At 41.8% G+C, this 15,785-nt stretch overlaps 1 protein-coding gene across 1 annotated transcript in view; it reads right to left on the bottom strand.

Annotated features, from left to right (window-relative positions):
* Positions 1–735: 735 nt before the first annotated feature.
* LOC107191747 (connectin-like) overlaps positions 736–15,785 on the bottom strand; it is a 100,717-nt gene continuing 85,667 nt past the window's right edge. Inside the window, exons 3-5 of the mRNA XM_015580849.1 lie at positions 5,191–5,376; positions 2,968–3,092; positions 736–981 (exon numbers count right to left, since the gene is read on the bottom strand). Of these exons, the coding sequence (XP_015436335.1) occupies positions 736–981; positions 2,968–3,092; positions 5,191–5,376 (557 nt within the window). The remainder of the gene's footprint in view (positions 982–2,967; positions 3,093–5,190; positions 5,377–15,785) is intronic.

Here is a 15,785-nt window from a genome sequence, read left to right as displayed (position 1 = left end):
TCCGTTCAAAGGTATTCAGAGTGCCACTTCTGCGGGTAGAACACGGGCCCGATATCCGTTCGAATCTTTTCTTCTTCCAGATCCATGGCGTGCGCGCAATCGGCTGCGATCCCCTCAGCGTGTGCTTGTTCCTTCGATCACACGGAGGCTCGTTGGATCCGTCGAGCCTTGGACGTTCAAGCACACTGCGAAGTGTCCTCGTCGCGAATGAGAGAGGGAGAGAGAAAGAATCGATTTATTTCGACTCGTCGCCTCCCCCATCGAGTTTTCCCCAGTGGAATCCAGGATGAGACTCACCTTGCCTACCTCTTGGATGATAAAAACTTGCCCACTTCCGATCGAAATGGTTACTGGACGACTCCTCGGTCAGTGGTTTCGAACGATACGCGAATTCGATCGTTTTCGCGATCCAGTCGAGGGATTCTTGCGCAAGGTTCTCCTTGGGTGAACGAAGGAACGAAGATAGAAGACAACGATGAGTCTCGAAGTAGTTTTTTTTTTTCATCGCTCGAGGACGCCCGAAAGCGCGTCGAAATATCGTCCTGGCTGATCGATCGTCGATTCTCTCGGCTGAGGAAACACGCAACGATACACATACACACACGCGCACACGTCCACACATCGGTCCGGGCTCGATTATGCACGCGTTTCGGGATACCGAGAACCGTCCTCGTCCTCGTCCACGGGCCATCCTTCTGATCTGCTTAGCGGGTCGTCAAGCGCGCGTAGCCGCTTCTACGTGAATAGGACCGACAGCAACAGCACCGACCAGTACACGAGAACGGACAGTTCCATGTGGATGGAGATCGCGGAGGATGAGAACCAGCTGGAACCGGATCCCACGGGAGCGTTCTCGTGGCGACTCGACGGCTGCTCGGAGGCCATTAGATCCTCCCTCGAGGGCTCCGGGCACGGAAGTTCCTCCATTTTCAGGTCGAACAGAATCTTCACCTGCATCGACTTGCCCTCTATCACCTGGACCTGCGACAGAGCGAACGGGAAACGACCCGGTTAATTGTGATCGATCGTCTGGGTTAGGTTCTGGAAGTCAAAGACACTGGGCATGGCGAACCTATGACCCAGAGGTGGCATGGAAAATTTTGTTGGCATTTGATGCATTTACAGGTATTTTTAATTATTATTATCATGTGTCATTCTATGTTAAGTTTTCATGAAACTCTATGTTAATTTTCCAATTGTCTTGATAAAATTCTGCAATGATTTTTTAATAAATTTTTCCCCTGTTAAAAATTGCTCAGCATGTCAACAATTTGACGAATGTTCGATGAAGATTACTACAAAAGTCTTGTTGAGCTTTGGTGAAATTGTTATCTCCCTGTATTTCGCGCCTGCTTCAAATGCCTGAGCGTGTCCATAGTTTGGGCTATGCAATCGCGTTTAGATGTTCCGAGTGGACACTCGATGATCGAGGAACGTTATTTGACAATATCGGGCCGTGTGTTCGGCCACAATGAAGCCGAATTGTTTGTTCGAGGCCATGGAGAGTGTATATATTTACCCGTCAAAGCGTTCGGTCACGAGTCGGTGCTTCAAACAGAATTATTATGTATCGAGCACGCTTTGATTCCGTATCAGACGGACCAATTACACTTCGAACACAAGTAATTTTAATAAAACAAACGAAATATTGTACATCTGGATCCTTTTATCCCGGTGTAAATCCTGCGAATTTTATGAAAATATCCTTTAAAACTTCGGTGTGTTTCATAAAAACAAAGAAATAAAATTCCCGCAAAATCGACGACACTTTTTTTCCCTCGAACGAAACGGGCGAGAAAAATTTTTTTTATTATTTACAATATCTCGGGAACCCTCTGCTTCTGAGCCATAAATCATTTCCCACGGCGGTACGAAAAAAAAAACAGTAAACTATCAGGGACGTTTTTTCGAAATCGATTTTGCACTTGTCAAAACGACGAAAATGGCCCGCGAAGGGTTTGAGTTACGGCGGACGCTTTATCCCGGGCATAATTGAAAAAAAGCAAACCGTCCGGTCCGGCCGTCGCGTTAATTGTGTATAAAAATGGAAATCTCGCGTTGGTGGGGAGTGGGTGGGGGAGGACGGTGTTAAACAAATTTACCCGATACGTTGTTAAATTCGCGGCAGTTACGAGCTCTATGGCGTTCCCATACATCTTCGTTGAAAAAAACACAACTACCTTTAAACCCTTTGACAGTCAGCCGAAACGAGTTTCTCCTTAAATTGTCTCTCGAATTTTTTTCATTTCCGAAAAATCATCACGGCTACATCACCGAGCTTATCTACACGGTCGTCCGTTTAAATAAAATATATTCCTACGAAATTCCAGACACGACGCGAGAATTACCAATGGCGTCGGTCGAGTCACGTCGATAAGATATTCCAGCCTCGTATTTCGAATCTTTTTGCGATCGTATCCCGTGTCATTTAAATTTTTTAGCGCCGTTGTTCGCGTGGAACAATGCAGGGAATAGTACATACACAGAGTGAGTCAATAACAACTACTATCTAAAATAATTGCTTAAAACAACTACTATCTAATGTAATTTTTTTTGAGATACAAGATGACCTTGAGTTTTTTCAAAGTCAATGCATCTTTTTTTTAATACCACATCGTTGCCTATAGCAGGACGAATTCAATGACCTATAGCATGATAGTATTAAGAATAAGCATTGACCTTGAAAAAAACTAAAAAATATAAAAAAATCAAAGTGTATGTATCCGATGCGTCCATTAAAATGCTACATAATTTATTCAAATGTTTTTTCTATACAACCAATAAGTAACGAGTTATTTCAAATAGTACTTTTTATTGAGTCACCCTGTATATTGTATTTATTTCTTTTCTCTCTTCTTGCTGTTACAGTTTAATTCCGTATAAGGTTCTAAGTGGCGACGGGATCGAAACTGGAGCTGATCTAGGATAGGGAAAAGAAAAATATAGCGAGAAATATAGGATTCTCACCTTCGGCTGGAAATCGGAATTCAAGGAGGAATCCTCGTATCCATCTTCGCTCTTGTATTCGTCGTCCAGGTAAGCGCCCGCGTCCTCGATGTTCCCGCCTCGGAAGTTCATGGCGAGGTATTCCTCTGTAATAGCATAGAACCGGAAACTCGAACAAAAATGCATATCCAACAGGCGCCGAAAATCCATTCCCGGGGGATTGTTGCTTTTGCTCCACGGGACGAATTTCATTATCGAATAAAACGGAAATTCCGTTCTAAGGAAGATTCGATCGTCGGAAAGAATGTAAATATTCAATCGGTAAAAAAAGCTTCCTGTTTCCTCTCAAATACTATTCTCTATCCATTTCCGTTGTAACGTAATTCGTGTCTTGAACGATTGTTAGATTACATTAAGATTATTGTATTAAATTATACGATACGAAATCGTCGTTTTTATGGATATATGGGGTGATACAAAAAAGGGGTTCATAAGTTCTATAGTAGATAGTACTCGTTAAATAATGAAAAAGGTCCTAATAGACATGGGTCAAACGATTAATGTTTTCAAAGTTGTAAACAATTTTTTGTTTCGGTTAAAGCGAATGACTTTCTTGGTTCGGGAGCTATCGGTACCGTGTGGAGACAATGAAGAAAATTGCAAGAAGGAACTAATAAAGATTGTAAAAAACCTTCTGTAATCAGAGAAAGAAACAATGATAAGATAATCCATTGTTTCCATACGGTACGATAGCTCCCCGAAGCAAGAAGGTATCTACCCTAGAAGTTATGAATTTTCTTTTGCATCACCCTATATAATATTTTAACGATCGTCTTCTAAAAGGAACAAATACCTAAATTCGTTTGATCCGAGAGAAAGTATTATGATCGATGGGTAACAAATAACATTCTGATGCTCTCAGAGTATGGCGCAAGTAGAAATGGTCGATAATGGTCAGACAGTCTAGCCCATTGTATTCAAAATTCAGGACAGGAAACGTTGTAACAAAAAAATCCGTTGTTCCACATTTTTTATACACTCCGTGCTGGTGTACACGGTTTGCGTACAGCAGAAACGGCCGTTACAAGGATCCGGTTTTAATAAAATTTTAATCGAGTTTTTATTTTCACGGAATAATGGTACCGTATGGCCGGTCACCGTCACTCCGAGTGGTATAAATAACAACGGGGGCGATTTAATGGAACGATATTCGAACTTGGGCACAATGAAATTAAAAACCATTGATTTATATGATTGAAAGTTTTATATCTGCCGCGGTAATAGTAGTAAATGGCTCGTCGGTGAAACCACAGGTACAAATGGAAAATCGAATTTAATGGACTGATGGTTGGTTTACGTGTATACGCATTCGTAGTTACAGAAGGCTAATATTTCCGGGGGATTTGTTCCGATTGAAAGAAATTCGTTAACGGGAGCAGGGGTTGTTCGCGCGTTACTATTAAATTGTTCTTTAAATCAAATTCCTGCCCGTGATGGGAAATAGTACACCGGGGCCCAGGCACGATAAACGAGTGCTACGCATAGAAAACTTTTTTCACGGAAAACGCAATTTTTTTTCACACACAATAATCCTCAGTCGAGGAATTGTAATTCGCAATTACCCGAATGGAAACCGATTGGCCTTTCGATATTCGTGATATTGGAAGATGAAGCAAAAATGTAGAAAAGTTGATGAATCAATGAACCAACTGGACGCATGAAAACGAACCGTATCTGTATCAGCGCTTACCGATGATGGAAGATGAAGTTATTTAGGGGATGGTGGTTGATAGAACGAGCTGAAAAGGATTCCGCAAGAATCTGTCCGATATACAGAATGGACCACGAAACGTGATCATCTTAGATCATTCCAGCGTTACCTGGTCGATCGGAAAATTTTTGGCTAGTATGAAACGATTCAAGGAGAGCTTCAAGATGATCGTACCAAATTTTTAAGAACCTTTTTTTCCAGATATTTTGTTTCGTGGTCCAGCTTGTACAGAACACTGTCACGGATTCTTTTTATTATTTTTTTAGCTTCGCCAACCAGAAGCACCGTACAGCGAACGGCGGTTCTGCGTGTGTTATTCGCGAAAGAGTATGGGCCGTTAGGTGACACGGAAAATCCCGAGCATCGGACTCCCGTAACAATGGGGTAAGAAAGTTTAACGGAAACGGGACGCGAAGGAGACAGGACGAACGCAGGGAGAAGTGGGGAAGTAACGTGTAAGCAGAGCAACCCACTTGGATTTCGTGCAATCTCGAGAGCCTGGTTCCATTCGAGGTCCGCGTTGTTGATCTTCTGCGATGCGTTATTGCTCTCCAGGAAGCAAGTGAGCTTCCGCAGGGCCTCCCGCAGCTCCCTGTTCTTCGTCTCGTTCCTCAGACCCCAGATCCATGCCAGCTTGCAGTCGCAGATCAGTTCGTTGCCTGGAACGAGAAAAGGAGCGATGTTTGATCAGACGGTTTCATTATGACTGAGAATTCGTATTACTGGCTTGGTTCTTTCGCGAATGTGTGCTAGAGGGCGTCGAGAGGGAAATTCGCCTGGCACCAAACACGGTTCATAGAATTCTACGGGGTATTCCCGTGACTTACGTAAAGGTGTTACCATTACGGAAACTGTTATAGTTACAGACTGGGTCTTTGTATCGCTATTGTTCGGAAGTTTTAAGGAAGATGTACAGGTGGGACAGAGGATTTTGGGTAGTTATTATTTTAAACTTCTACTTTCGCTTATTTATATAATGAGGCATAATCATTTAGTCATATAACAAATAATAATGGAAGTATTATACGTTTACTAAATAATGAAAACTATTTTAAAACGGGAATAATAAACAAATAATAAAATATAAACTGGGGACGGCACAAGAGGAATTACTGACTGTCACAGTGGAAAAGGCCGTACGTGGTCAGACACGTCGAGTACTCGTTTAATCAACAGCTGTGAAGCCTCGTTTGAAATTATACTGTGATATTAATTCAGCTTCTTTGGAATGTATGTGTTATCCATATTTGCGTGACGTGACAGTCAAAGTTATATCTGGACGTACCTACTACAGGTGGAATGAAATTCGAGTACTATTTGGGCTGATAATTGTTTAAGGTATTTAAATTCTATTCTTGAGTCGAGAGCGTTTACAAGAGCAGAGAGGCTGGCGCAAAGGAATGTCTACGAGGGTAGGAAGGGTAGTCACAAAGTTTCGTAACTTTAAAGGGGAAACAACAGGGACAGTTTTTGTTGAATCCAAGATTAGAGAGGGTTGTATTATTAGGGTCAGGGACAATTAACTGTGCAGCGAACCGTAGGAAAGATTTATCACTAAGAAAATGGGGCTGAAACACCAAGTGATTGTCTACATTTTGAAAGTCATTATCAAATAAATATAGAAACATTAATTATGGGCATGAAATTTTTTCAGATACAATGAAGAGTGAGCTCTGAAAAAATCTAGTTAATTGTTCATCAACCATCGGATCATAAAGACAAAAAAATCTTGTTAGAGTTATCTCGTTGGCAAAATTAAATTTTTTTAATAGTGCCCGGTCATAGTGACAGCGGGGAAGTAATGTTCAATTTGCAACGTGTCGCTGAATAAAGTGGAAAAATTCGCTTGGCAATGAATGTGCATCACCCGAGAAATGTACACGAGCCATATATGTACTCGATCTCTGATTTAAAATGTCTACGATTACGAAAGTGCTGCGCGCGAAGTCGTCGATTTTAAAGCCCGATAGAAGGGGTTCAATTAAAGGTTAATTCTGCCTCACGAGCCGGAGGAGAGACTTACACGACGGCCCTTTTAGCAAGCCAGTGAATTTTGCAGACGTTCGCGGGAAACCGGGGGCTGTGGTTTCATTTTTCTTCCCGGCCCCCAGCCAACGTGGCCACTAAAATCTCTCACGGTTTTTACTGCGATTTTCTTTTCAACGTCACGATCGAACAATTTTCTTCCCTTCAACAACCTTCCAGAACTTCGCGAACGTCGGAACATGAATTCCAAGCTTAAACAGTTTTCGCTTGCATTGCACTGAATCAATTAATACAAATGAGTCTATTAAGGGCTGGCTCGGAAATTGTAGGAAAATTCAATCGTTCCCGAAAGACGTCGTTTCATCTGGCTTTTATTTGCAATATTCTATACGCCCGTAGTATCTGTAATTCTATGCTTAAATAAACAATTTAACGATACAACTATTGTCGGTTACTACTTTCTTTCGAAAAAGGTTTTACTTTCCGAAGTCACGAATCACACAGCAACTTAACATTATCAATTCCTTCTGTTTATTTAAAAATAAAACTCAATCTGACTTACGAAGAGTTTCCAAGCGTCTCAGGATAAATGATTCACGAACGGCGCTCGATGGACTTTCGACGACGGTCGTAGGGAGTACCGGTGGGTGTGTAGTGACCATTTTAATTAATTGTTTAATAATATCTTCCGAGGGCAGGGGACAGGACCGGCACTTTCTCCGGAATTCCGTCCCCTGTGACCCTCAGAAATTCATGCGACTGCGGTGGTGTCGTCGCAACGGGTTACGGTTATCCGACTGAACCAAAGCCCTGCACGGGACCAGCTTTCCCGGAGTTTTCACGTCCGTTTCCAACGCCATACCTCGCCTACGAGCTTTTTTCGCGACGTTCTATTCGACTTTTGCCGGTGGAATTTCGAAGTACACGTTTCCGACGACAATAATAGTGCCACGAAAAATTCTACGTTGCTTGGTTCAATAAAATTTCCGACTATTTTGAGCCTTAAAACTCTATTCCTGTTCGTTCGATGATTTTCAATTGGTGCTCGAACCGTGTGTATAAATTGAAAACCGGGGGAATTGTTCGCAACGGTGCACACGATTTTAACTGGGCAGTGGCTCTTAACGATTTCATCGAGCACATCTCCCTCCCCCCCCCCAACCGATCGTTCGGGGACCCACCACGGTGATACGAGTCACACGTGAGGTATTTTCGCGGTGTGAACCGTATCTCTAATTTTCCGGAAAATCCAGACCCGCCCCGGTGGTTCGATTAAAGTGGCACAAACATGTAATGGTCCCCGTGGCAAGCGAACGGAACACGCCCGTTTCGCCGGTGGTGGAACGCCTTTTGTCAGCGGAAATCTGATATCCCGCCGATACGCGGTCTTCATTGAACTTCTTACCTTGTTAATTTCTTACTGTTACTGACGTGCTCTAAGAAACTAGTGTATTTTTATTTAAGACTTTTTTTGTTCGTTTCACCCATTATATTTTCGACTTATGTTTTCCCGTAGAATCCACCTCCTACTCGATCATACCTCAGTTACACCCTCCGTAAAACTCTGAAGAAAATAATATTAAAAAATGTCGAAAGGAACAAATTAGGAAACTCTTATTAGATCAATGGAGTACTTCACAGCTACATAGTCATTAATATTCCCACCTTTTAACGAGCAAGATCATTAAGCGCTTAACTCGTTTAACATCTATCATTCACGGTCCAGAATCGTGATCCATTATCGAAACATTACCGTGATTTCAACGTTCTCGATTACATTTCCAACATTCATCCGGCTATTTATTATCCATAATTGTCACGTCCTCGCCTCGGAAGAAACGAGAATACAATTTCCCCTCAGTCTCCGCCAAGAAAAGATAACGCCAGTTGTTTCATTTTCGATTCAACGGGAGAAGATTTAACGGAGGACAACACCGGGCGCCGCTACGAATGTAATGGATACGAGAACGTCGGCGCGATTGTTGCGTGGACAATGGACGCTTAGCAATTATTTTAAAGCGACGCTCGAAACAATGAGGACGCCTCCCGTATATATAGTAACTTGCTCCATATTCCAGCTTTGAAGCTCATAATGGCTCGTAATAACGCCAGAAGCGGTGACTAAAGACGAGCCAAGACAGACAACTGTCCCTGTCCCTTCAATCTCCATTTATCATGTTCTCATTGTTCCCCTCTCCGGCTCGGTTATATCTGGTTAATTCGCGTGCTACGGCCTGGTTGTTCACGAAATACACACGAAATTTCTCTGCATCGAGCTGAAATTTTTCATTTATTCTCCAAGTACAGGAAATCACAATGTATAAGACTTGGAAATTTGAGGGTGGTTTTATTTAGTGGCACGAACAGTTCTCGAAAGTGAAATATTATTTCCTTATATTATTATAACTTACATATTACTATAAAGCAATATATGTATAATATGCACATTATGCACCAGCGTTTCCTATTTTTAATAAGTTCTGCTCCTACTTTTATAATCAATCTGTTCGTTAGAGGAAAATCCGAGTATGGCGGGCTTGATATATGTACCTTGTTCTTTTCTGTTTATCAGTATGATTATTAGGTACACGCGAAACGGTCGGAGAGAGGAGCATAAAGTTTGATGGAAGTGCTCGACGCCAGTCAGCGAAACAAATATTTCGCGAGTCGGCCGGATTTGCATCCGCTTCCCCTTAATGCCGTGGAGCTTCAACGAGCACGCTCCACGCTAAGCATTTTCTCAATTTCGCGATGAATCAGCCGGAGAAGCGTCTCTCCTGAACGAGAGGAGCGTCCTCTCTCTGTATTATTTCGTTATACTTTCACGAGCCACCACCGTCAACCCACCACCCCTCCACTTCGGGTTTGTTTCAACGGTGGTGGCCTTTCAATTTTCAGGACGAGGCCCCGAAGGACTCGTGGGACGAAACGATCGTTGGCTGAGGATATGAAAGATGGCGGAAAAAACGAGCGTATGGGGTCGCTGGCTGGAGTTTCGACCTCTTTGAGATGGAAGCAATCGAGGATGATAGCGTTCGGTAGCGACACTTAGCCATATTAAGTGACTTTACAGTGACCTTTGAACCCTGACTTCCTTAACCCTTTAACACCCAGATCTTTCAATCGGTATTTCAAAATTGTGAGACTGATATATATGTAGTATCTTGTTATTTTGTACTCGAAAAAATATATATATATATTGAACCAGCTAATTTTAAGAATGTTGTTTGTTGCACACTGATCATGTTGACCCCAGACAAATCGGAATCATAATGAATTCACGATTGAAAGCTCACCCACAAGGGGAGAACCACAAAGGGAAGACAGTTTTCGCGGATGATTTAGTGGAAACGCGAAAGCCTCGAAGCGACATGCGGTGAAATGTCGACGGATCTCAGAAAGTTCCGGTACACAGATCGTCAAAACCATGGGACGATATTAGTGTCTCGAAAGGGAACTATTCCACTGTGAATCTAAAACGATTTCTGTCATTTTTTCTTTCACTAAACAAAAGAATATTGATCGAAAATTAACGAGTACAAAGATTTCGTTAACTATTAGGTTTAGGACATATGAAGGTCACCACAGTTTCCCTCAGAATTTTATACTCTATCGATCAACGGTACAAAAAATGTCATTCCGTTAAAAAAAAATCAAGGTGATCAGTGCCTCCACCCACAAAAAAGCACGTACCTTATAAGATATAGCCTTTGATGCCATTTAACTTCCACGCCTCAAAATTTTCATAAAATGAAAAAATAAGTTAAGTTATTATTCGAGGTGATCGAGTTACCTGAGATACCCTGTATATCGCGAACAGGAACGATCTATCGTCTTACTTTCGCTGAACAAAGGTGGCACCGACACGAAACAAGTGTACGACTATCAAAGAGCCCGGAAAATTCCGCAGGGGAAACGCGACGACGGCTTGTTCGCTATTCAACGTGTATCAGGTGCGCCGGTAGGAACGTTTTCTCGAACCTATAATTTTTCACGGCGTGGTACAAGCACGGCAGCACATCGTTCCCGCGAGGCGAAAGGGGGTGGGGTGACTATTCATTCGCTTTCATCTCGATACAATCGATGATCTGTTCTCGATATGCCCTCGATCCTGCAGCCGGATGAAAACTCCGATGGAATCGAGCGCGGCACGCTTGGAAAAGGGAAACGCTAGCCTTGTCTTTCCATCTGATACGGCGTTCTTTCCAGATTTTTCCACCCCCTATTTCCCCTGTAAAACCATCCTTCCTCGAACGATATCACTGATTGAAAGCGGTTTGCGGTGTAGGATGCGCCGAGATACTGTCGCGAACCGCGCTGGATATAACCACTACGGAATGAAGGTCCGTCTTGTTGGTTCGACTAAATGGAACCGTGGAACAAGTTTTTGGAAGGTCTCTGGGGTCACTTTTGGAGACCATTTTCTTGACGTGCATCTACTTTTTTCTGTTTTTTTTTTAATTTGTTTGCTTCGGTGGGGAGATTCAAGTGGTAGATTTAAAAAAAATTTGGCAAGGCAGAGGTTCACTGTAGACACTGCAAATAGAGGAGAGAGTAAGATAAACAGAGGAAATTCTTCGGTAGAAATAAAGCATTTTTGAAGGAAAATTACGATTTAGTTGAAGATCCACTAGGTATTTGCGAGGAAGATTACTCCGATTTTATTCAGAAACTTGAATTTTTGCAAAAAATTTTGTTATCTGATTGATGTCTCGATAAATTAAAATAAGAATATATGCATATACAAAAACGTGATTATGAATAAAAAGTTGCAAAAAAGTTTGACGACTTATTGAACACTTTAAGTGATCTAATATGGTGTACTCAGTAGTATGTGTGCAATATTAGTCAGCCGTTGTTCGTTCTGGGAATTTCGAGGTAATAAATTGACTGCGGATATTTATGCAAATATCAATATTTAAAGACTAATTTACAGATACTACGATAGAAAGAAATTTGTTTTAATGTATTAAGAGTACTAGGTTTAATTAAGAATAATTATATTTAAAATGAAACAGAAATTGTATTAAAATATATTAAACTTATGTAAACATTAAATATATCTACTGTGTTGAGTCATAGCCGATCAGTTATTCTATAAATGCATAAAATTCTAATGTCTACTAATAAATGAGCTTTTAATACCTTTAAACAATTCAACCTGCGTTATACCATCATCTAGGAAAGTCGAAATGATTTACTGGCATATTTTCGACCGGTTTAACGAATAATTTTCCCCTGGAAAGCCATCGGTTCGCCCTCACGAGCGCGTTCCATCGGAGAGGCAAGTGAGTTCCGAGTCAGAGAAAACATTCGCGACAGCTCAAAGGGGGAAATGCTGGCCGTGCAAGCGCGACTCCCCTTTTGATCCTTGGCATCCCTCGCATCAGGATTTCGCTTCGATATCGCCGATCCCGATTGAAAATAGCTCGAGCTTTTTCCCTTCCCGCGAACGATCCAGCGAGAAATTCTGAGACGTCTATAGCGTGGTTACCTCTCGAAGGCCCCGTACAAAATAATAAAACAATTCGACGAGATTCTCTGCGCGTTGAATTCCCACCGGTTTGATATTTTTCTCGTGAATTTTTTTTCGACCCAAATAACTTCTATTTACAAAAAAATAACAAATTCATAAGTTAAATTACGAATATCGATAGATTGACTGTTCAATTTGAATCCGATTAAAATGCAGACACCGTCGAACGCGGTTGATCAAGAAATGTTGTTGAAAAATTACATCTCTCTCGTCGGAGGATGGTGTCGGCACGCGAAAATTGGACGCGTGTAACGTCCACCTGTAAATATAGTCGCCTCGATTCATTTTCGATGGGTTTGTACGTGTTTCAATGAAATCTGATTGCCGTGCGCACGCGAGAGCGCTGTCGACCGCTAAACGTTGTAATTATGAAATTTTCGTGCAAAAAGGGATCGATGAACGCTGAATGGATTCTGATGAATCCTGTCGCACGGTTCTCGCCTCATTTTCTTGACATTCATGTACGGTGATTGACACTTAATTATAATCACCGGTGTATACGCCTCGACTTATAAGTATTGAAATGTAATTATTCCAAAGAGTATTAAAATGTAATTAACCCTTCGATTGCATTTGTCTATTACAGTGAACGCCTCCTTCATTATTTTAGCGACAATATTTGGAATATTTCTTGACGATCGACATTTATCAAGATCATATTTTTCGAAATTTCAAGATCATCGATGTTTTTTTTATAGGGGACTACAGTTTTTTTATCAGCATGGCGTAGTAGTTGAGATCAAGACCACTCCAATAAGTTATAATCCCCCGATACTATTTCACTATTCAGTACTATTTCATATTCTTAGTTAAAAATATTTTCTTTATATTACACTGCGCCAATCTCGATTCACGAAGTTCATCCAAATCCCACATGATTTTAGGAAAACAAAATTTATCTACAAGATATTAAAAAGATGCACAGTGAGCGGGTTAATCCAAGATTACCCCACGATACCACAACAAAGAAGGAAAACAAACATCGAATCGTCCTGGTAACGGTGTCTATTAACCAGAAATACAACAGTTCCAAACACCTCGTTCGTTACGGAAGCGTCGAAACGTCCCAGTGGAAACCGAATTTTTCACTGTATACGCCCAATCGAACGCTCGTATTTCCCACGGGATGGTTCCGCGGCGTTTGATTATTGATAGACACCCATAGCCGGGCCGGAAGGAAACCGCTTCCATTCGGGTTTTCCGGGTGGGTATCTATTCCCCGTTCGTCCGACATTTTCATAGTCCTTTTGATACCCCTCGACCGGCCCAGAAAGACATCGAAAGATCGATCGTGCTTACTTTCGCGGCGGAATGAAAGCCGGCAAAGAGTCGTCTCGCGCGTCGTCTGGAAGGGCCTGGAAATAAGGAAAAGCCCTTTTGCCTCGAGACCACGCGAATTCTCCTCAGGTTCCTCCTGACCCTTTTACGCCCCCCACCCCCCGAGTTCCCTTTACCTTCGGGTACCAGGAGACGTTAGGAATTTTCATCTATGTACGTACGTCCGCCGGATCTTTAACCGGATCTCTCTTTATTGGACGATTCTCATTTCTCTTCCTGGTTTCTCTTCGACCTCCCCCCTCCCCTTTTCCCTTCTTTTGTCGAAATGCTTTACGCCGACGGCGCGACGGTCTGGTCCTTCCTGGTTTCGTTACGGGAAGAACAATCGAGAATCGTTGGATTATTCGGAACGAGGATCACCATCGTATAAACGTTACCGTGTAAAGTTTTCTGATTCGTGGAAACAGTTTATGGTGTATATGGGAGGGTAGAATGTTAACACAATGAAGTACCATTCTAATTAACCCTTTAACGCAGAAGTGCACCGGTGTAAAAGTCTTTTTAAATGTGCTTTTAATTCTGTCGCAACGTGGATCTTAGCGTTTTCGGTTGGAAATACAATGAAAAAATAGATCGTTTAATATCAATATTTTCGACTTCAAAATAACAATATACACAACATGTATTTTTAACGTCATGAGTTTGAAACATTGATTTAAATATCTTGGCGTTATAGGGTTTAGTATTCTAATAAAATCCCGTCATAAATAAATTCTTTCTGAATGTGATAAAAAAAAATTGTAACCCAATGAAGTCAAATTATAATTTTTGCTAAGCAACCTAGACCCTGGAAAAATAATAAATATTTCACAATAGAAGTTCTAAATGTAACAGATAAATTACGTGGCGTACTGATACGCCTACGTTAGTCAATGGATCAACAGTGGATATTGAATGTGAATTTTCATATATTCGTCTTTATACAAGGCAGAACGATATCGTTCATACTGTTATTCTTATATAGGTGAAAGATTTGCAGCTTACCGTTGCACAGCCTCAGGTGAACGGATTAATCGCGATCGCTGCACGGCCGGTCCGATATAATCCATAAATCGCGACGGCGATAATTCCGTTAGCGGTGTTTATTAAACTTCACCGAATCCCGTTCTTGCGAAATAATCGTGGCGCGGGCTAACGAGGGTTAATCGTGTCAACTTCGACAGAACGTCCATTAATTCTGGAATTAAAGTCCGCCCACGTGCGCCCACTCGCACACGCCCTGAATATTTATCGCGACGAAGGGGGAGACGCAGGCCGACCAGAGGGCCGGATTTCGTCCGTTTTTTTGCCTTCTTTTTTCAACGGATATCCTCTTCGAAATGGTGTTCATGGTTATTGGCTACCAAAGAGATACGATATTTCCTGCTTTTGCCTGCCATTGTTCCAGCGCCTTTGTGTTCCCGGCGCCCCCAATGAATAATAGACGATACAGAACGACCGAGAACGTTTTCGCGAACTTTTTCTCGCGGGGGAAGAATCCTCGAAAGGAAGTAATTATTAACAATCTGACTGGAATTTTGAACTATTTTGAGATCTCGACGGAACTATTTTAGTGTAGACTCTATTAGAAAATAAATATTAATCGTGATCCATTGGATCTTTGTCACCACCGTATCGTTGAATTTAATAGACTTCATGGCAGATGCAACTCGCGAATCCGTTAGAAAGTTTCATTGAATAGTCACTGACACCATTAAACGTCGGCTGTACGGAAACTTTTTGTATCTGATGCGTCACACGTCGCGTAATTGCCTTACATTTAACTTTGTGTAAGTAATTATGATAAACGAAGCAAATACTTGGCGAACTACAATAACTATATATGTATATTGACAAAATTAATTTTACAACCGAGAGAAAAGGAAATCGTCTATGCACAGAGAAGTTCACTAAGCGATGATTGATTTCCGACTAACGATTCTAGGTGGACGCAACGGTGAGACAGATGGGAGGAGAAGTGAGAATCTTTTCGATTGGTTCAAAGCTCTCGATATTCCCTTCAGGCTAATTGGTCTATTCGGCGTTGTGGATGGGTCACATCCAAGCAAGACGGAAAATGTTTTTGCCGAGGATTCTTCCAGCACTCGTCGAGGATTTACTGTATTCGCTACTTCGCAACGTGACGCGTCGATAAATCGCTTATCGACAATTATGAAATTATGCGACCCAAGCGATAACGTTCTTTTTCATTATCAATATTCATTTTTT

The sequence above is a fragment of the Dufourea novaeangliae genome, unplaced genomic scaffold (genome assembly GCF_001272555.1).
Source record: "Dufourea novaeangliae isolate 0120121106 unplaced genomic scaffold, ASM127255v1 scaffold228, whole genome shotgun sequence".
Lineage (NCBI taxonomy): Eukaryota > Metazoa > Arthropoda > Insecta > Hymenoptera > Halictidae > Dufourea > Dufourea novaeangliae.
This window is presented reverse-complemented; position numbering and strand designations above follow the sequence as displayed.